The sequence below is a fragment of the Portunus trituberculatus genome, chromosome 35 (genome assembly GCF_017591435.1).
Source record: "Portunus trituberculatus isolate SZX2019 chromosome 35, ASM1759143v1, whole genome shotgun sequence".
NCBI classification, from domain to species: domain Eukaryota; kingdom Metazoa; phylum Arthropoda; class Malacostraca; order Decapoda; family Portunidae; genus Portunus; species Portunus trituberculatus.
Window position 1 is genome coordinate 9,694,138 of NC_059289.1, and position 21,788 is coordinate 9,715,925.

The 21,788-nt window shown below is 42.3% G+C and overlaps 1 protein-coding gene across 3 annotated transcripts in view; it reads right to left on the reverse strand.

The window, feature by feature from the left end:
• LOC123513146 overlaps positions 1-21,788 on the reverse strand; it is a 139,316-nt gene that overhangs the window by 4,211 nt on the left and 113,317 nt on the right. For 2 of the 3 annotated variants that reach the window (XM_045270055.1, XM_045270053.1), the window contains 7 exons: positions 14,302-14,390; positions 9,034-9,120; positions 2,906-3,013; positions 1,732-1,815; positions 1,283-1,331; positions 632-808; positions 280-402 (listed from right to left, as the gene is read on the reverse strand). In XM_045270055.1, the coding sequence (XP_045125990.1) occupies positions 280-402; positions 632-808; positions 1,283-1,331; positions 1,732-1,815; positions 2,906-3,013; positions 9,034-9,120; positions 14,302-14,390 (717 nt within the window). The remainder of the gene's footprint in view (positions 1-279; positions 403-631; positions 809-1,282; positions 1,332-1,731; positions 1,816-2,905; positions 3,014-9,033; positions 9,121-14,301; positions 14,391-21,788) is intronic. The other variant, XM_045270054.1, reaches the window with a different exon arrangement.

Below are 21,788 nucleotides of genomic sequence, written 5' to 3' on the forward strand. Positions count from 1 at the left end.
AACATAAGCATATAAATGGTACTCATTCTTTAGTAATCTAACAATATCAAGTTTTCAATGAAAATATATAATGTCCTTCAAAACTTAAATGAAATAATTTTTGTCCCATTCTTCAGTATTCTTTGAATGGCTTAACGTTAATAATACTGATGTATACCTTAGAACTCAGAACCTAAGTATAACTTTGCTCCATCTCTTTAACAATGACAGTGTTGCATATCATGAAAAGGAGAAAATTACATTGTTGGACGGCAAGGGCGTAGAAAAATGCTCACTCACCCAGCAACTTCTTCTCCACTTGTGGGGAGATGGCGCCCCTCGCCACCTCCTTCTCCAGCAACGCCGCCACTTCCTGTAGGGCGCGCTCTGACCCCTCGTCCCCTCCTGTAGGCGTGTGCAGTGCTTAAAGTATGGTCAAACTATCTATTTATCGATTTCTTTATCTATCCATCTATCCATTCATCTATCTACGCCATTTGTACACCACTAATCGAGGCACAAGTACCTACTCCAGTACTTAGTATAATATTGCTTCAATAAGTCATATGATTCCCGCTCTCTTTCTCTCTCTCTCTCTCTCTCTCTCTCTCTCTCTCTCTCTCTCTCTCTCTCTCTCTCTCTCTAGCCTCACCTCTGTGCATGGCCTGCTTAAAGATGATCTTGGCCAGCTGGTAAATGACTTCCTCCAGGGAGTACTGCGTATACTGGTCATCTTGGCCGCGCAGGCGCTCCATCAGGCCCTCGTAGTCAGGTTCCGGCGCCAGCATGCCCTCGGGGTCCCCTAGATTCATCTCCGTCAGGGACAGAGCTGGTGAGGTGTGGATGTGAGAGAGAAGAGAGAGAGAAATTGAGAGAGAGAGAGAGAGAGAGAGAGAGAGAGAGAGAGAGAGAGAGAGAGAGAGAGAGAGAGAGAGAGAGAGAGAGAGAGAGAGAGAGAGAGAGAGAGAGAGAGTGTTTAATTGATTTGACCAAGGTCAACATAATAAAAAAAAAAGGCTATTGAAGATGCCAGTCCCCAACGATTGTCCAAAATATGAGAAGTGTCTTGAAACTTTCTTCAAACAGTTCAAGGGCAGGAGGGAATACACAAGCAGTCAGGGAATCCCATGGCTTTATTCTGAGGGACACAGGACATCAAACTTTACTATGAGGGACACAGGACATCAAACTTCACTTTCAGGAACACAGGACATCAAACTTCACTCTCAGGGACACATGACATCAAATTTTACTCTCAGGGACACACAAGGAGCAACAATAAGAACAGGAATACAATACTCACGCAGACTGTTCTTCTTAACCACGGCAGCTAGATCAGGCTGGGACTCCATCTGCAGGGTCAAACAAGACAATCACTACTAACACTGATATTATAACCTGTGTCAACTGTAGATTGTTAATGTTTATTTAAAAAGAACAATAACAAGAGTCTAATCAATGGAATATCATAGTATTTTTATTACTGTTGTTCTCGTCCTACACTTGGCCTCCTACCTTCTTCACCTTCGCCTGTCATTGACCATTCCCTCCCGCTCCCCATGTTGGTTTGTGCCCCTTCCACCTATTGCTACCCCACCTGCTGGTCCCATTCACTGCATCTTTCCTGCTCCCATCACCATCACCCAATCCTCTGCTTCTTTCCTCCCCACCTTACCCGCTATTTCCCTCCCTTCCCTTCCATTACTGACCCATTCGCTGATTCCTCACCGCCTCGCCAGTCACTACATTCACCTTATCGTCGGCGTCTTGCTGGGTGAGGTACCGCAGATGTTCCCGAATGCTGTGCAGGTAACTTAGAGCCTCCTCAGCCGTCATCTGGAAAAGAGCTAACTATTACTTTCTCTCTCTCTCTCTCTCTCTCTCTCTCTCTCTCTCTCTCTCTCTCTCTCTCTCTCTCTCTCTCTCTCTCACACACACACACACACACACACACATTAATAAATTATGAAATCTTTGGAAGTAGTTTTAGAAATCTTTTTATTTAATTAATTTGCCAACACCCAATCTTCTCTATTTTCTTCTCTCTCTCTTTTACCTTACTCTGTCTCATGACTTCCTTTTTGCTTAGAGCGCTAACAATGACGGTAATAACAACAATAATAATAACAATAATAAGAAAAAGATTAATAATAATGATGATAACAACAACAACAACAACAACAACAACAACAACAACAACAATAATAATAATAATAATAATAATAATAATAATAATAGTAATAATGATGATAATAGTAATAATAATTTAGGACATACACACACACACACACACACACACACACACACACCCGGTAGCTCAGTGGTTAGAGCGCTGGCTTCACAAGCCAGAGGACCGGGGTTCGATTCCCGGCCGGGTGGAGATATTTGGGTGTGTCTCCTTTCACGTGTAGCCCCTGTTCACCTAGCAGTGAGTAGGTACGGGATGTAAATCGAGGAGTTGTGACCTTGTTGTCCCGGTGTGTGGTGTGTGCCTGGTCTCAGGCCTATCCGAAGATCGGAAATAATGAGCTCTGAGCTCGTTCCGTAGGGTAACGTCTGGCTGTCTCGTCAGAAACTGCAGCAGATCAAACAGTGAAACACACACCGCGTAGTGTAGTGGTTAGCACGCTCGACTCACACTCGAGAGGGTCAGGATTCGAATCCCGGAGGCGGCGAGGCAAATGGGCAAGCCTCTTAATGTGTAACCACTGTTCACTTAGCAGTAAATAGGTACGGGATGTAACTCGAGGGCTTGTGGCCTCGCTTTTCCGGTGTGTGGAGTGTGTTGTGGTCTCAGTCCTACCCGAAGATCGGTCTATGAGCTCTGAGCTCGCTCCGTAATGGGGAAGACTGGCTGGGTGACCAGCTGGCGACCGAGGTGAATTACACACACACACACACACACACACACACACAACACACTCACCAGGCCCTCAGCAATGAGCTCTTGGATGGCTAGTGTGATTCGCTCCTCGTCCCCTGTCTTGTAGATGTACAGTGCCAGGTCCAGGGGGGAGTAGCGCACGCCCGACGTCTGCTGGGCATAGAGAGAGAGAGAGAGAGAGAGAGAGAGAGAGAGAGAGAGAGAGAGAGAGAGAGAGAGAGAGAGAGAGAGAGAGAGAGAGAGAGAGAGAGAGAGAGAGAGAGAGAGAGAGAGAGAGAGAGAGAGAGAGAGAGAGAGAGAGAGAGAGAGAGAAAGGGTCTTAGTGTACGAGGAGAGGTTCTTGAGGTGGCACAAACACGTATTTCTAAATATTTCGTCGTGTCACTTAAGATCATGAAAAAAAGGGAAATTAGAATCAAGGAGAGGGAAGGAATGAGTACACGAAGTGAAGGATGAACAAGTAAAGAAGCGAATCTTGACTAACACTACCAACATTGTATTCATGAATTCTTTTTCGTGTGTTTTAAGAACTTGAGAAAGAAAAGCAAGTTGGATATATAGAGAATAGAGAATATAGGTTCAGTGTGCGAAAGAGTAAGTAAAATGAAAATAGTAGTGACTTTTAGTTAAGGCGACACAAAAAGGAGTATCGTATTTCCAAAAATATTCCATCGTCCTGTCTTTAAAGAACATAAAAAAAGACATGTTGAATAGAGAGAAGGCTAGTCTTCTTCAAAATTTATTGCCAGTGATCCCCTCACATACAAAAAAAAAGTCCTGTTTGAAGGGTAAGAAGCGAAGCAATATGAACTACCGTACACTGTAAAATATTCTTGGGATGTTTCTGTCTGGTCCTCACCTAATTGTTTTATTTTTCTTTACGGAGCTTGTCTTGATTTACACGTTTTTCAGTTTCGCAATTTTAATCAGTCTTCTTCGGGAAAAATGCAATTCCTTTTTTTTCTTAGAAAGATTGTCAGTTAACTATTATTTTTGCTTCAATTTTATTATTTTAATAAATTTCCTTTCTGTAAAAATGCAATTTCATTAAATCATTCTCTTTCATTTCGCTGACTGGGAAATTCTGAAGAGAGCACTACAAGCCGCGCCTTTCAAGAATGTAGCAGTCCTCTGTACCACTCTCCATCTACTCTACCACCACCACCATTGCAACCACTACCGCCATCATCACCAGCAACAGCACCGGCTCAAGGTGTTCCTGTCAACCTGAGCGGGTTAGCTTGTTATTCATTACCTGCCGCCCAGTCCCAACACCGGCTGCTCTCCTCCCATCCAACAAGATTCAAGTGCCGCCAAGCTGTCCTATCATCTCACCCGTGACTTATCTAATGAGAATTCCAGAGAAGGTGGAGGAATGTCTCCATGGGAAGTAAACGCCCCTAACTCTCCCATCGCAGCCGTCAAAGCTCCCTCGATCCTCGACTCGCACCACTAAGGCTCCCACGACTGCCTTGCCGACGACAAGCTTCCTTCGGCTTCCCAACCTCTCGCCAAGCACGCAGCGGGGGTTCTAGAGCTGTCCCACGCGGTGTCCTGGCGGGCCCCTGCCGTCTAAGAGGCGCCGTGTTACGGCGAAAACGAGAGCCATTGATGAACTCAATCAGGATGCGGAGCACTATCTGACAGTCTTCAGTCTCTCTCTCAGCACCACAAGCTTGCTTCTCTTATTATACTTTAGCGTTATTTTCACGCTACCTGCTTTTCTGATCTTGCTAACTGTATGCCTCACCTCTATCATGGTCACCCCTAGTCTGTTCATCTTTTTTCATATATTCTCTTTCATATATTTTATCAGTAATCTATGGAGTTTCTTCCCTATTTCTGTAATTCATACTACGTTCGACTTGAACACATTGATGAAGGTGGTTTCAAAGGTTATCGATTTTAAATAATCCTTTTTAATTCTATTCTTTATGGATTAGCATCTAAGTGGACAGATAATTATTACATGAAAGAAGAAACAGTGTACCACGTAAAGAGCCGATGGATCCCTGAAACTTTCCTTGTTTGCTTACCTAAAATATGTTCAACTGTTGTAAGAACAGTAGGGCATTTCGGTCATCTTTAGTCCTCTGATATTCTCGTATCAAAACTGCCCCATGACTCATTTGGATACTCTCTCTCTCTCTCTCTCTCTCTCTCTCTCTCTCTCTCTCTCTCTCTCTCTCTCTCTCTCTCTCTCTCTCTCTCTCTCTCTCTCTCTCTCTCTCTCTCTCTCTCCATTTACTGTCTCTACGCTTTCCTCTCATTTTTCTTACCCATGCATTCCATTCTTCCTCCTTCTCCTTCTTTCTCCTCCTCCTACTCCTCCTCCTCCTTCTCTTTCTTTTTCTTCCTCTAACTACTACTACTCCTCCTCAAAGTGGTGGCTGTGGCGGTGGCGGTGGGGATGGGTGTGATGGTTTCATGATTGCTCACTCTGGTGGCGGGGATCACGAGGCGAGCTTAATGAAAGAAAGAAATATATACAAACAAAAGAGAGAGGCGTGACACCAGCAATATTGCCGAGAGAGAGAGAGAGAGAGAGAGAGAGAGAGAGAGAGAGAGAAGAGAGAGATAACAGCGCCTCACCTGAGCCTAGTCATATGAGCGTCTCGCCGTTCGATAGACCTATCAGTTTCCAAGTCTCTCTCTCTCTCTCTCTCTCTCTCTCTCTCTCTCTCTCTCTCTCTCTCTAATACTGGCACAGCTGATGTCATGCTTCATATCACAAATAAGACCTTTCTTGGTCTCGTTTCATTAGACCCGAGGAAATATTTCATCTAGTGGAGCACTTAGTTATTCTTGTTTCTGCTTGTCTTCAGACAGTGGGTTCAAAATAGGGAGGAAACCACAAACCATACCAAGGTCATGATAATGCACTCTTGTAGTCTTTACTTCCTTCGTGTCTGTCAGGTGTTCTTCACTTCTTTCAAGCAATTAGTCACAAAAGACGCAGTGCTCTGCAACGTGCAGCATTGTGAGGACACCCTCGTACAGATTTAAGGCGCTGCGCTCACTCAGATCACTGAGTAATCCGGCAAATGACTAAAGGGAGTATACATCTCTGTCCCCCTTAAACTCTTGTATAGTACACCACACCTGCCCAACGTGTTTTTCTCTTACTCTCGGCCACGAAGCCCTCAGTTGTATGGCTTCATAAAGGGAATGCACAGCCATTTTGAACAAAGCTTGCCACTCCAGAATATCTCTTGTTTATGTAAGACAGGCTTTGGTCAAAAGCAACAAAAGTCTGAAAAAGGCCCATTGAGAACAGTAAAAAACAATCACGTGAAGTTATAAGGACCAGTTTTCCCTACGAGTACCTCCCAATTTTTCGTACCTCTTCCTCACCTCCATCTTTCCCTATACTTTTCAACCTTTTTCCTTACTTCCCCTATTTTTTCTATAATTTTCCAATCTTTCTTCCTCTTACCAAACTTTCTGAACTTTTTTTCACCTCCCCTATCTTTCCACTCCCTTCTCGATCTTTTCTTTACCTTTCACTAACTTCTGTGACTTTTCTGCTTTCCTATTTTTTCCCATGCTTTCTTCATCTTTGCCCAATCTTTATTCTACCTTTCAGTAACTTTCTTGTCTTTCCTACTTCTCCACTATCTCTCTTTTACGCACCTCAAATGTCCAGTTAAGTAATCGGGGTAGGATGAGCCTTTACTACGGCCTTCAGTGAGTTTCCTTATTTTGTTAATGGAATGGTTAATATGAATACTTTCCTTTGTGCATTTTGTTTTATTGTTCTTTTCTTGCTAGTAATTAATTTTCTGTGCAGCTTTTCAATACTAATAGGTGTGATATGATGTGGTTGGTATTTTCTTGGTTCCCTCCCGATTACTACCTTAAGCTGGCGCTATCCGACGCTACAGCACACGCCGGTAACACCAGCGGACTGACAAATGCCGTTACCTAACATCGAAGCGTCGCTCAGCCACAGCGCGTCGAGTCGTATGTATCATCAACATGGAAATATTTCGCCATCATCAAAATATTACAATATCCATATACTGAAGTCTACTTTCACTAGATTCTACTTAAACTATTTCGATTTTACTGTCTTATTTATATTCTACTTAGTTTTATTTCAATGGTATTAATTTTAATTTCAACCATATTTTTTTTCTGAGGTTTTAGATTCTCTATTCCTATTATATTTTTTGGCGTTTAAAAATCATTGAGGTAAACAGTAATATTATGGCAGTTTCTTTTTCATAATTTTGCGAGAAAAGAAAGAAGCACACACACACACACACACACACACACACACACACACACACACACACACACACACACACACACACACTAACACACACCAGTACTTCTGCAGCAATCCTAAATTGTCATCTCTACCTCTCTGTCTTCCCGTTCCTCCGCATACTTTTCCCCTACCCTCCCTTACCTTACCCGTAACGACGACTCAGCCAGTGGGACCTGTTGAGAGGCGCACGCTATTGATCCCCGCCCCAGCACTTCACACTTTCCCCTTCTTCCCTCTCCTTTCCCCTTCCCCTCCCCAGCCCCAACATCCCTCCTTCTCTCCTCCTTTGCCACAATCACCCTATTCCCTCGCACTCTCCCTTCCCAATCAGCCCCTCCCCCTCTCATAACACTGACCCCATCATCAGTCCACTCCTCTATCTTTTCTTCCCTACTCGCTCCTCCTTTCTGAAGTGAAAGGCATTCTCGGGAGGGGAGGGAAGAGGGGAGGGCAACCACAGCTGGGCAAAGGACGCGCGTATACACACACACACACACACACACACACACACACACACACACACACACACACACACACACACACACACACACAAAGTAAAGAAAATTAATTAACACATACATACATATTCTCTCTCTCTCTCTCTCTCTCTCTCTCTCTCTCTCTCTCTCTCTCTCTCACACACACTAGGACACACACACACACACACACACACACACACACACACACACACACACGCGTAGTGTAGTGGTTAGCACGCACGACTCACACTCGAGAGGGTCCGGGTTCGAATCCCGGAGGCGGCGAGGCAAATGGGCAAGCCTCTTAATGTATAGCCCCTATTCACTTAGCAGTAAAATAGGTACGGGATGTAACTCGAGAGGTTGTGGCCTCGCTTTCCCGGTGTGTGGAGTGTGTTGTGGTCTCAGTCCTATCCGAAAATCGGTCTATGAGCTCTGAGCTCGCTCCGTAATGGGGAAGACTGGCTGGGTGACCAACAGACGACCGAGGTGAATTACACACCATGCACCTCACATAACTAACACCTTTTCTTTCCACCATTACCAGAATTATGTAAGACTGAGGCCGATACCAATTTTTTTCTAAGCTGTCCTTCGCGATATCCAACACGTCTTCCACAGTCTCCCCTTAACAATAAATCCATCATAAGCCTTAGCTAGCTTGTTCTCGTCTATATGTAAGAGCTCTGTTCAGGGCAACAAGACGTCCCACTGAAGTACCAGTGGGCAAAGAGAATAACAAAAGAATTATTCAAAATTAGAAGCATCTTGAAACCTTACTCTTTAGGGATCTATAAAAAAAAAAAAAAATAGTCATAGGAAAGGGGAAATACAGAATTAGACAGAGAGCTCCAAAGTTTACCATAGAAAGAGATGAAATATTGAGAATACTGCATATAGAGAACACTGCGGCGAAAACTGGAGAGAGAGAGAGAGAGAGAGAGAGAGAGAGAGAGAGAGAGAGAGAGAGAGAGAGAGAGAGAGAGAGAGAGAGAGAGAGAGAGAGTTAATAGGCCATTTTAGGCAAGCGCTTCCCTTCCAGTGTTCTCTGTTCCAGGCCTCCCAGAAAACGTTACCTAAGTTCTACGAATTATTGCTGACAGGTGGCGACCGGTGTTTTGCCTCGTGTCTTACAAAGTTAGGAGAGTGAGGAAAGTCAGGACGCCTTGCTCACTTCCTGGGCGGCAAGGGAAGGATTACAGTGACGGCGCGGGGTGAATTTATCTTGAGGAGGCACAAATAAAGAAATATTTACATCCGCCCCACATGACCTCGACTTGCCGCATCAAGAGTCTTACTGTCAATGTCAAATCTTGTTAAGTTATCACTAGAACACACTTAAAACTTCCTACTCCACCAAGACACCAACCCACAGATACACACACACACACACACACACACACACACACACACATTACCTTGGGGGCCTCTCTGAAGAGTGAGCGATGTCCATCCTCGTCAGTAAGAGTCTCGTGAAGATTTTCTGAGGGCACGTCAAGCTGCACCTGTGGAGAGAAGAGGAAAGGTAAGAGTGAGGTGAGGCACATTGGTGTTGGCAGCCTTTGTTTTACTGAATCTCACATACAGACCAATGGAAATGTCCAGCTATCCCACTAAACTCTTTCACTGCGATATGCAACAATTCACAACGCCAAAAGCGATGAATAAAATCTTTATAAGAACCTAGAAGAAAGAGAGGGATGAAAATGGATATATTTTGCAATTTCTAGATATGGACATTATAATGTCCCAGAGATGTTAGTGATTAAGGAGAGATGTATCAAATAACAGTGAATAAGTTAAGGAGAGGGAAAGCAAAGAGGTAAGGGAGGGGTGAGGCTGAGGCACAGTGGCGCTGGGAACCTGTTATACTGACTCTCACACAGAGACTTAATAAAAACATATCTTATTCACAGCTAGTTGAAACGGCGTTCTCTCATTACAAACCACTCTGGGATATATCTTTCTCTTCCATATAGCCACTTCTAAATTCTGTACTGGAAGGACACAGAAAAATCTTTTCTTCACGCAGGCACCGCAAGGGTTCTCTTTAAGGATTAATGTTGTGACTTGTTACATATCACAGTGCAGTGTTAATGTGTTGGTAATGCTCGCATCTAGACGCATTCTGGGTTTTCTTATGATGCAACTTTTTCGCTGGCACAAGGTGAGTGAAGTTATAAAAAGGATTGAAAAGCGAGAGTCAATCAGGGTATATGAACTTTATAAAGAATACATGGCAATAAAGTGGTAAATGGACGGATACAGGATATGGCCAATGTGTATGAGAGCGTTTTAAGAAAATTGTCATGCAAAAGATTAATCTATTATAGCATAATGCAGATCTATGTATTATATTAGTATATTGTACTTGAATTTAGCACCAACAATACATAAAAGTGATTTAGGGCAGAGTAGCTATTCCGTGTGTGTAGGAACCTAATATGATTATTTACATATTTTCAGCCTTAAACTAGAAAAGAACGTGAAACACACACACACACACACACACACACACACACACACACACACACACACACACACACACACACACACACACACACACATATATATATATATATATATATATATATATATATATATATATATATATATATATATATATATGTATATATAAGTTTTCGTAATTAATCGACGTAGATGCGGAGGTAGTTGAATTTGTCTCCAGGAAGGGTGCACGAGCTTCGAAAAGGCTGAGAACCACTGACACAGGAAGTATATGCAAGGGTGACATAAGCACAATCCTCAGATTCAGTAACCAAGATAGGGACAAGAGATAGTGGGATCAAACTTGATAAAATTCTGTTTTGTAAGAAAAGAAAAAAAAAAATAGTCCCTACATAGAGAAGTAAATGAATAGAACATACTCAGTAATCAGGTTGATAATGCCAATCAATGATGGATCTTTAAACTAGGCAAATTCAAGAGTGAGAATAATAGACGCGAAAAGGCGGACATGCTTTACGAGGGACTGCCACAAGTGAGCCTCATGTCTTGTACCAAGCCCTGTTATTTTGTGTTGTTATATAATTTTCGTTTAATGAATGACTGTCGTATAATGTAGATATCTTGTAATATATTTCTTCAATATCAATAGAGTTTCTATCTCTTTTCCCATCATGTCCTTGGGTCCGTGGTTCCTTCCATCACGCCTCGTCAAAAGAAGCTATCACATCGCAGCCTCTTACCCATGTAAATTTAATCTTTTTTTCTCTCTCTCTCTCTCTCTCTCTCTCTCTCTCTCTCTCTCTCTCTCTCTCTCTCTCTCTCTCTCTCTCTCTCTCTCTCTCTCTCTCTCTCTCTCTCTCTCTCTCTCTCTCTCTTAACAATAAATAACTTCTAGAACCATAAAAAAACACTGAACTCGTTCAATACTAGGAAACTTTTTACCTTGAGATTTGTGTATGATTAGACCATTTTATTTACATTAGGAAGGCTCTATGGAGACCAAATGATTGATGGCCACAGTCTTCACTATTTTGATTCCCACATAAGTTTTTGAAGTTGTATAAAATCACCGAATAGTAAGTAGAATGAATATGGAAACACGTCATGGTACTGAAGGGGTTAAAGCTGCTAGGTTGTCGCTTCACAAAAGCTGAAAAGAAGACTTGTAAGGAAATTTTTTGAAACATAATGCTTTTACGTAGCATATTCATGGAGCAAGGTTGAATTTTATAACAGAAGACGAAGGATATCTACTTTTACGACAAGAGGTATAATCTGACGCTTTGAAGAATCTCAGGTGTTCTAAAACTATATGTAATAAAAACGGAAAAAAATGAAGAAGAAAAGAGAGAGAGAGAGAGAGAGAGAGAGAGAGAGAGAGAGAGAGAGAGAGAGAGAGAGAGAGAGAGAGAGAGAGAGAGAGAGAGAGAGAGAGAGAGAGGGTGGGGGGAAGAAGTTTCTATCACTAATGATGCATTAGAGTTGGGTTTTCAGTAGACGAAAGCAATTCAGTTTACAGCAGGAAGTGTGATCCGATGCACTAAAGGATATAAATAAATAAATGAATAAATAAATGAAAAAATACATAGAAAAACATCCATTACCAGTAACAAATCAGAGTTGGATTTTAAGAAGAAAATAGAAATTGGATTTACTATAGCAAGAAGTGTGACATGAAGTCTTTTCAATTTCTTGGGGAGAGAAAGGAAAAGGAGGAAAGAAAGAAAGAGAAAAATAGGATTTCTATGACCAAAGAGATATCACTGTCGAATTTTAAACAGAAGACTATGGCACATGATCTTATTGCACCAGGAAGTGTGGCCTGACACTTTAAAGAATTGTAAAGAAAAAAAATGTCGATCTTGAGCAATATTGGAGAATAAACCTTGGGGACGACACACACACACACACACACACACACACACACACACACACACACACACCGCGTAGTGTAGTGGTTAGCACGCTCGACTCACACTCGAGAGGGTCCGGGTTCGAATCCCGGAGGCGGCGAGGCAAATGGGCAAGCCTCTTAATGTGTAGCCCCTATTCACCTAGCAGTAAAACCGGTACGGGATGTAACTCGAGGGGTTGTGGCCTCGCTTTCCCGGTGTGTGGAGTGTGTTGTGGTCTCAGTCATACCCGAAGATCGGTCTATGAGCTCTGAGCTCGCTCCGTAATGGGGAAGACTGGCTGGGTGACCAGCAGGCGACCGTGGTGAATTACACACACACACACACACACACACACACACACACACACACAGAGAGAGAGAGAGAGAGAGAGAGAGAGAGAGAGAGAGAGAGAGAGAGAGAGATTGAGCTATTTACAGTCAATATGTTCGATAACCGAACTCCTCACTCAATTTCTACCCTCTCAGCACACACACACACACACACACACACACACACACACACACACACACACACACACACACACACACACACACACACACACACACACACTCACACACGCACGCACACAACTAAACTAAAAGAAAGTAAACATTATCAAGCCTTTCCATGAAGTGGAAAATCTCTCTCTCTCTCTCTCTCTCTCTCTCTCTCTCTCTCTCTCTCTCTCTCTCTCTCTCTCTCTCTCTCTCTCTCTCTCTCTCTCTCTCTCTCTCTCTCTCTCTCTCTCTCTCCTCTATCTATCTTTCACACACACACACACACACACACACACACACACACACACACACACACACACACACACACACACACACACACGGCCCGGTAGCTCAGTGGTTAGAGCGCTGGCTTCACAAGCCAGATGACTGGGGTTCGATTCTCCGGCCGGGTGGAGATATTTGGGTGTGTCTCCTTTCACGTGTAGCCCCTGTTCACCTAGCAGTGAGTAGGTACGGGATGTAAATCGAGGAGTTGTGACCTTGTTGTCCCGATGTGTGGTGTGTGCCTGGTCTCAGGCCTATCCGAAGATCGGAAACAATGAGCTCTGAGCTCGTTCCGTAGGATAACGTCTGGCTGTCTCGTCAGAGACTGCAGCAGATCAAACAGTGAATTACACACACACACACACACACACACACACACACACACACACATTCAAAAGAAATTAAACAATCAAACCTTTCCATGAAGTGGAAAGTCTCGGGCACGCACGCAGACACACACACACACACACACACACACACACACACACACACACACACACACACACACACACTATAAAAAAGTTAAAACTAAACATAAAAGGACATGAAACCAGAGTGACGCGGAAAACACAATGTGAAAACCTTAGGAAGTGAGAGCGTTGTGTTACATTTTTTAAGAAACGTGCGGCGCCATCCTGGGAGTGTGACCACCTTGTGTTAGCAGAGTGTGGAAGGGAAAAGATAATAATTATGTGGCTAAGTTACTGAATATAACCAATCATTGCCTGCTTACATATCAATCATCAATTTTTTTTTGTGTGGTGTGGTGTTGTGTGGTGGGTTGTAGTGTGGTGTGTGTGTGTGTGTGTGTGTGTGTGTGTGTGTGTGTGTGTGTGTGTGTGTGTGTGTGTGTGTGTGTGGCGGTGGTGGAGGGGCACGTTTGATGAAAGAATTTTTGATGTAATAGTGAATTCTACTTTGCCCGAAAGATAATAGTTTAAAACAACATCCAAGATTATGAAAAGTACTTTAAAATCAGCTAGGTCATAAGCAGGATGGAATACAGAATCAAGCAGGGAGTTCCAGAGTTTACATGTGAAAAGGATGAGACTAGGAAAAGACTACGAATATTAGTAAATTCTTGCATACTTTTCTCCTATAGTGAAATATGTAGAATCAGGTAGTGTTTCAGAGTTTACAAATGAAAAGTTTAAGAGACTGAGAATACTGGTTAACTATACCTCAAGTAAGAGGGAGGAAATATTGCGAATTCTGGCTAATTTTATATCCTACAACAGTAATGAAGGAGTCATGGGAAGATAGTGACAGTGAGAGAAGGGAGAGAGGAAAGAACGCGGCGCCTCTAAGTGTGTTACAATTTCCATAATCACAAAGACCCTGGACAACCCTACCTTTCCTTCCCTTCCCATTGCTTAATCACATTTCACTCTCTTTACTTCCGAACTCACAAAACCGCGCCACCTGACATCAAACACACTACCATTACTACAACAACAACAACAACAACAACAACAACAACAACAACAACAACTGGAACTACCAGTTTTACCATTACTAACTCATTTCCTGACTCACTGACCTGTGTGCGGGAGTGCGGGGCGTGGCCAGCCTCCTTGCTCTCCTCCACGTCACTACTCAGGCGGCTCACCGGGACACCATTCGCCAACACTGAATAAGAGCAGATAACACACTTGTAGTCTTTGAGCAAGAACATCCATACTGTAACTTAGAAGACATCCTGTGAAATGAAGAAGTGAAGAGTGGTATACATTACGGAAGTGATAAAGAAGAAAAAAATAAGATGGTTTGGTCACGTAGTAAGAAGAGATCAGAAAACAATGAAAACCCACAACCAAACAAGAAGATTACGGGGAAGACAGAGAGTGAGATGAGGAGACAGAATTGCGGAAACAGTGCAAAACTGAAATAACAGAGGATGATGAAAGGGACAAACAAATGGACGAGACTCGTACATAGGGTCAAGCAGTCCCTCTAATCCACGGAAACGAGCAAAAAAGCACATCCTTCCCCTTAAACGTAAGTGTCTTTCACCTTTCCCGTCGTTTCTGATTTTTTTCCTTTCCTTATTCCTTTATTCCACTAGCATCACCTTCTCCTGTTTCTTTCAGTACCTATAATTATTTCTTTGTGTCACATTCGCAATGCTTCATTTTTTTTTTCTCTCTCTACTACAGTGTTCTATTTAACCTTTCACTTTTTCGACGTAAGATGGTCGCTGGCTAAAGGCTATAACACGGTAAGAAATGAAAATAAAAATGAAATAAATATACGTGCTAATGAAGGTGCCAGATGTATCTTGAGGCGGTTCTTGCCATAGGAAATGAGAACTATAGAAGCAGGCAAATAGTTCCAGACATATTAGTGAGAGATGAAAGGCAGAATATTGATTAACTCTTGCAATAGGGAGGTGGACAAAATAGGGGGGAGAAAAAGCTTTGTGCCGTGAGGCCGCGGAAGGAGGGAAGACACGCAACACCAGAAGAGCAGTTAGAATGAAGGTAATATATATATATATATATATATATATATATATATATATATATATATATATATATATATATATATATATATATATATATACAGTATATAAAGGGAGGCGGTGGCGTAGTGCATACGATGGTGAAGCGTGGGATCAGACAGACGTACACGCGTAGGTTTGAATCCCACCACATACCGCTTTGAAGCTATGCCATTTGTCGAATGGTTTAAAGTTATCTACATGTCACCATGATACCCAGATTCTAGGTGCTTACACCAAAGATGCGCTTGGGTTGTGATATGAGCCCTAATATGGGTACCACTATAAATAAAATTGCCTGCGCCACTAATGGGCGGAAGCTAAACAGCGCTTCAAACATATACTCTTCAAGTATGATACAGGCACTATAACATAACATAACACAAAAAAAAAAAAAAAAAAATGCAGCATTTCAGGCTAGAGAGAGAGGGAGTTGAAGACAGTCAGTTAGAAGGGAGTTGGTAAGAGAAAAGAGTAGACAAGACTTGTAGTGAAGAGTTGTTTCCTACTGGGCGCTACAACAACTTAGTTTACTTATATATCGTTCATGATTATCTTCAACCATCAATACATAAAAAGAGAAGATAAAACAAGTATTTGGTTTCCTGGTCAGTATAAAATATACATTTCTTTAGTTTCGACTCTTGAGAAAACCTTGGCCTCCTTCTGAGCTGACACGGAACTTAAAACTAAACATTCATTTGTTTACTTGAGAACATTCTTGAAAATCAGACCAATCATCTCTGCGGTCTTCAGAATAGTCATGGTGAAAAAGGGAGAAAAGAGTTTCTGAAGCTGTTCGAGCCGGGTCATTAAGAGGATTCAAAGGAAGATTATATAAATACATGGATGGGAGAGTGTTAGGTGGAAATGAAAAAGGTACGTTCCATACAAGCTCTCCTACGTGTAGGCCTAATAGCTTCTTGTAACATACATTGCGTTTTTATACATGTATACCTGCATCCCCTGAGTGACACGCACACGCACATACACACACACACACACACACACACACACACACACACACACACACACACACACACACACACCTTGAAAGAGCAGCCTCGGGACAAAAGATGAAAGGCGTTCTGACATTCCTTTTTTCCGCACTGCTGGAGAGGAAGCCGAAAGAGAGGATAAGGTGAAAAGGACGATGGGAGAGAGAGAGAGAGAGAGGATGAACCGAGAGAGCTGGATGAGATGATGGAAAGAGGGGGAGAAAGGAATGTGATAAGATAAAGAAAGATAACCTTACCAAGAAGAGTAGGAAGAAAAGACAGGGAAAAGGAGAGAAAACAAAGGAAAGAGAAACAAAGAGAGAGAAAGATGATTTCCTTTTAAGGTCCCCGCGGGTAGCGATCCTTGGTGCTGTGAAAGAGACACAACGTTCCTATCTCAAAGAGCAAACTGTGAGGGGTTAAAAGCTGCGCCTGAACTCAAAACACGCAACCTGAAGTAATGGCCAGGCACAGTAATCTCAATGAATTGTTGTTACGCGGCATATTTCCACCTATTATCCTCATCCAGAAATCTGCTTGATCTTTTAAAGTCTCCTATTAACTCGGCACTAACATTCATTACGCATAATATCGTCGTTTCTCGAATTATTCTCTTTAGAAATGTTTATATTTTTGTTTCCGGCACCTCGACAACTGCACAGTAATGAACCAGTCCCAAGAAAGGCTTGGGCTTAATGGTCTGTCCACACTAGCGGGCAAAGCCCGCCGTGCTCACAGAAACCGACGTCCGCACAGCAACGCATGCCTGTTTCAGTCAGAGGCGAGCACCCGTACATCCAGGCAGCGGATCCGTGTATCTGATTAAGACTGCGGTACGACAGCATGAGAACCAAGGACCGCAAAAAGCTGTTATTGTGCTCAGTTATACTTTTGCTGACCCAGAAAAAGAAAAAGGAGAAAGTAGAGAAAAAGACGGAAAGGTAGACATGATGTTCTGGTGTAGAGACTGGCAAACTGGCAGTCATGGACATAAAGCCAACATGCATGGCAAGCAGTGCCCGGTGAAATCGCTTGTCTACAAACGAGCAGTTTGTTCGTCTGCAGCCGGGCAAAGGCGGAGAAAATGTTGCCGTGCAAACGCTTCGCTCCTGCCCGCGTGCACTGCCCGCTAGTGTGGACGGGCCTTAATGCTTATCGTCCGTACAAGGGATCATTAAGATAGGCATGTCGGTTTGTAGACAACTCTTAGCTGAGGTTGGAAAGAAAACGTCACCAATCTCACTAAGTAACTACCGTGGGTCAGGATCGAAGTCGCGTCATCAAAAGCACGAGCCGACCACTTTACCACGAGCTACCCAGCCCCCTCACGCCTCAGAATGTTGCGTGTGGGTTGTCATATGTCTTCTTTCCCAACGGACCTGTTCGGTACGTGAGAACCTGGCTATAGCACTTCCTACTTGTTCATGTTTTCCATTCTATACACTCTCATTCCATAATGCAAGAGTAAATCAGTATTTTTAATATATCATATAGTTTACTGATATGTCTTGTTCTGTATTTTTATTCTAGTTTCTTTCATCTTTATTCTGTCCATCTCCCTAGTACAAGCACCAACTAGTTGTCTCAATACTTCATATGGTTTTATTGGTAATCCCAGGAACTCGTTGCCTGCTTCTCATCCGAAAGAGTAGAACCGCAAGGATTATTGAAATTAGAGATGTGTGTTGAAACCTCCCTCTGGAAACGGTTCAAATCGAAGTTAGAAGGAAATACCGAAGTACGTAGGGAGTTAAGAGTTTATCTATTGCATTAGGGAGATGGATGAAACAGATGTAGGGCAAATAGGAAACTTATAGAACTTATAGAAGGAAACTTATAGAAATATTGAAAGAGTAAAAGGGATGAACAAAATATTAGTAATTAACTCTTGCACTAGAGAGGTGAAGAGAGTATAGGTGACATAAAGTAGGAATTCCTTTGCTTTAACCTGACGGGACGAGAACATAAGTTCACTTGAAATACGTACAGAATATTCAAGGTGAGTCACTTCCATCCTGTTAGGAGAGGCCACGTCGCGACCCCGACACTTGGAGGGGTGACCTAAGACCGCTCCTTCAGTCTGACAACCCGCTCCTACTCCCGTCCCTTCAATCTGGCATCCCTTCCTCCTCCCCTTCGGTTTAGCTGTGTTGCCTCATGCCACACAATTCTTTAATGTGTGTGTGTGTGTGTGTGTGTGTGTGTGTGTGTGTGTGTGTGTGTGTGTGTGTGTGTGTGTGTGTGCCCAAACCGTGTGTTGCTAGTGCCTCCTTGTCTACCATTCTATATCGTTCATATAAGAAATGATAAATAAAATTAACAACAACAACAATAACAAATAATAATAATAATAATAATAATAATAATAATTATTATTATTATTATTATTATTATTATTATTATTATTATTATAACAAATAATATTGATACTACTACTACTACTACCGTTACTACTACTACTATTACTACTACTACTACTACTACTACTACTACTACTACTACTACTACTACTACTACTACTAATAATAATAATAATAATAATAATAACGGGGAAAAAGATAAAAAAACAATAGGAACAACAATGATGAAAACAAAAACAAAAATGACAATTACTACCACCACCATCACCACCATTATTGTCACCACCATCATTACCATTACTACCATCACCACCAAGCTCTGACAGGAACAGCTGTGTTGCGTTCTGCTATCAGCCTGTGTGTTTACATACAGTTCACTGAGTCAGTACTCGCTTCCCACGACTGCAGAAAAGAAACATGACGGTCTTCACACACACACTCTGCCTGCTTTCCTTATCTGCAACACACCCAGTCACCCACCCACCCACACACACACACACACACACACACACACACACACACACACACACACACACACACACACACACACACACACACACTCACTCACACAGACGAACACACACACACAAACACTCACATTCACACACACACACACACACACACACACACACACACACACACACACACACACACACACACACACACACACACACACACACACACACACACACACACACACTGAGAATAGCTAGCCACACATCTCTGCCTGATAAGTAGCACTGACTCCGGACGGGTTGAAAGTGGGTATTTTCTCACCACCACATTAATCACTACGGAAATGCAAGAGGTGTTCAGTTTTTCGAGTAATTACACTATGGGAAAGAATCTCATAACACCTCACAAAACTGTCATTGTATATTGAGAACGAATGCGTCATAAATACTGTTCACAACAAAATAAAAAGATTTGCAACAGTGACTTTAATATTATCATCTGGACATGAAAATGGCACTCAATTAAACGTGTTTTGATTTTATGATACCACTATATGTCACATATGATGCTCAACTTCATTTTGAATACTTTTTGAATACTTTGTTTTACAGAGAAGAACCTTAAATGGACGATACACAAGAATAATACCCTGGGAAGAGAAATTATATTCTCTCTCTCTCTCTCTCTCTCTCTCTCTCTCTCTCTCTCTCTCTCTCTCTCTCTCTAAAACCGCAGTGTTAGAAGGTAGTGTGTAGTGGCCCCGTCTGCAACCTTCGCTCTTTTAGCCACTATATATAGCTGTGACGCAGGCAGTCTGGCGAGGTGTTATAAATAGAGGAATAAGACGCTCCATGGAAGGTGGTGGTCTATATATAACAGGCACCTTCTTTGCATACCGGAGGAGAGAGGGAAAGAAAATCAGAACTTGTGGATAGAAATATACTGAGATGCAGCGGCGAGGAATGACGCAGAGTGGAGAGGAGTGAGTGAGTGAGACCTGATTTCCTGCTTTCCTTGTTGTGATGACTTTAGCTCTGAAACATCAAGCCAAGTCGAGAGAAAGCGTCCCCACACATGGGTAAATTACGGAACTCTCTACTCGCTTGTGTATTTTCCCCTACCTGCGAGTTAGATTGTGGAGCTTTCTGCCTGCCTGTGCATTTGGTGTTGCATATGACAAACGGTGAGACTCCTTGCCTATTTCTGTATTTGGTCATGTATGCAACAAACTGTGGAGCTTTCTACCTAATTTGATATTTCCTCAAGCCTAGTCTATCCTCTTTAGGTACTAGAATTTGTAGTGGGTAATTTTTGTTTTTTTTGTTTCTTGGGTCAGAGACTGTGTGTGTGTGTGTGTGTGTGTGTGTGTGTGTGTGTGTGTGTGTGTGTGTGTGTGTGTGTGTGTGTGTGTGTGTGTGGGTGGGTGGGTGGGTGAGTGGGTGTGTTGCAGATAAGGAAAGCAGGTAGTGTTTATGTCACGCAACTGACAATTGTTCATTGCCAGCATGATAATTTCCACAACTATGAAAGGAAGCAGTAATCGTACACTATTACACATCATGACACGCTCAGGGGTTTCCTTCCTCAACACATCAGTAATACATTGATACAATGACATAAATAATGACGGCACTTACAATGGTCAAAGGCAGTAATAAAACAATACCTTGACAAAATAATTACGGTCACTTATAATAATCATAATGACACAAACAATTCATGTACTCAAGTTGTATCTTATACCACTTTAAAAGTAATGAATGTGTACGTATCTTAGAGTTTCTGATTAAGAGATTACACTTGAGTTTGGATATTTCTGTAAATACGAAAAAATATTTGCTTAATGTACAGAATTACATAAAAGAATATCTGGAAATGTTGATGTATTTTTTTTCATTATTTGTACAAGTCATCTTTACTATATCCTGTCTGTATAGGTACCACTCGAAGACCTACACCTCTGATTCGCGTTATTGAGGATATGGGAGAAACTCCTTCCCAAGGTCACAATTCACCTGGCTGCCCAATCAAGGTGTTTTCCGTGACGTGCTCGGCACCAGATTGCCTGTTAGAAAGCCCATTATCCACCCTACCCGTAAACATGCATCGGTCTTTCTTCTCCAGTCTGCCAGGCGATTGCTAGACACTCAGTAGTGGTGGTGGTGGTGGTGATACTATTTCTTTTCCTACTATAACTACTGTCACTACCACGTACTACAACTATTATTATTGATGGTGATGATAATGATAAGAGATGATACAAAATGCTACTACTGCTGCTGCTTCAACTGCAACAGTGTAAAATATTTTTAACACATTTATTGGAAAAAAAATATCCAAGCATTCATAATAGCGAAGTCCAGCAATGAATGTTTCGCCAAACACTCAGCAGAAGTATTATCAAAGTGCAAGAGAACACGAGCTTCAGTTTGTGATGCGTTTTTGGCGAGTGATGTGGCATTAATCGTGGTGGTGTGAAGGCTTGCCGTTTGTAGTCAGGGATGTATTGTTTATCGTTATACATTGGAAGTGGATATCATAGAATAGTATTTACTTCCATCCTCTAAGTGACATACGTAAACACAGTTACTAAAGACAAAATTGCTGGTTATTGGATGGGTGGTGACGTCACATCAACGTCATAAAAGATGAGTGGGTGGGGTATCTATCATCACGAAAGTTAGTCTTGCTACCAGTGTGTGTAAGTTAGCTA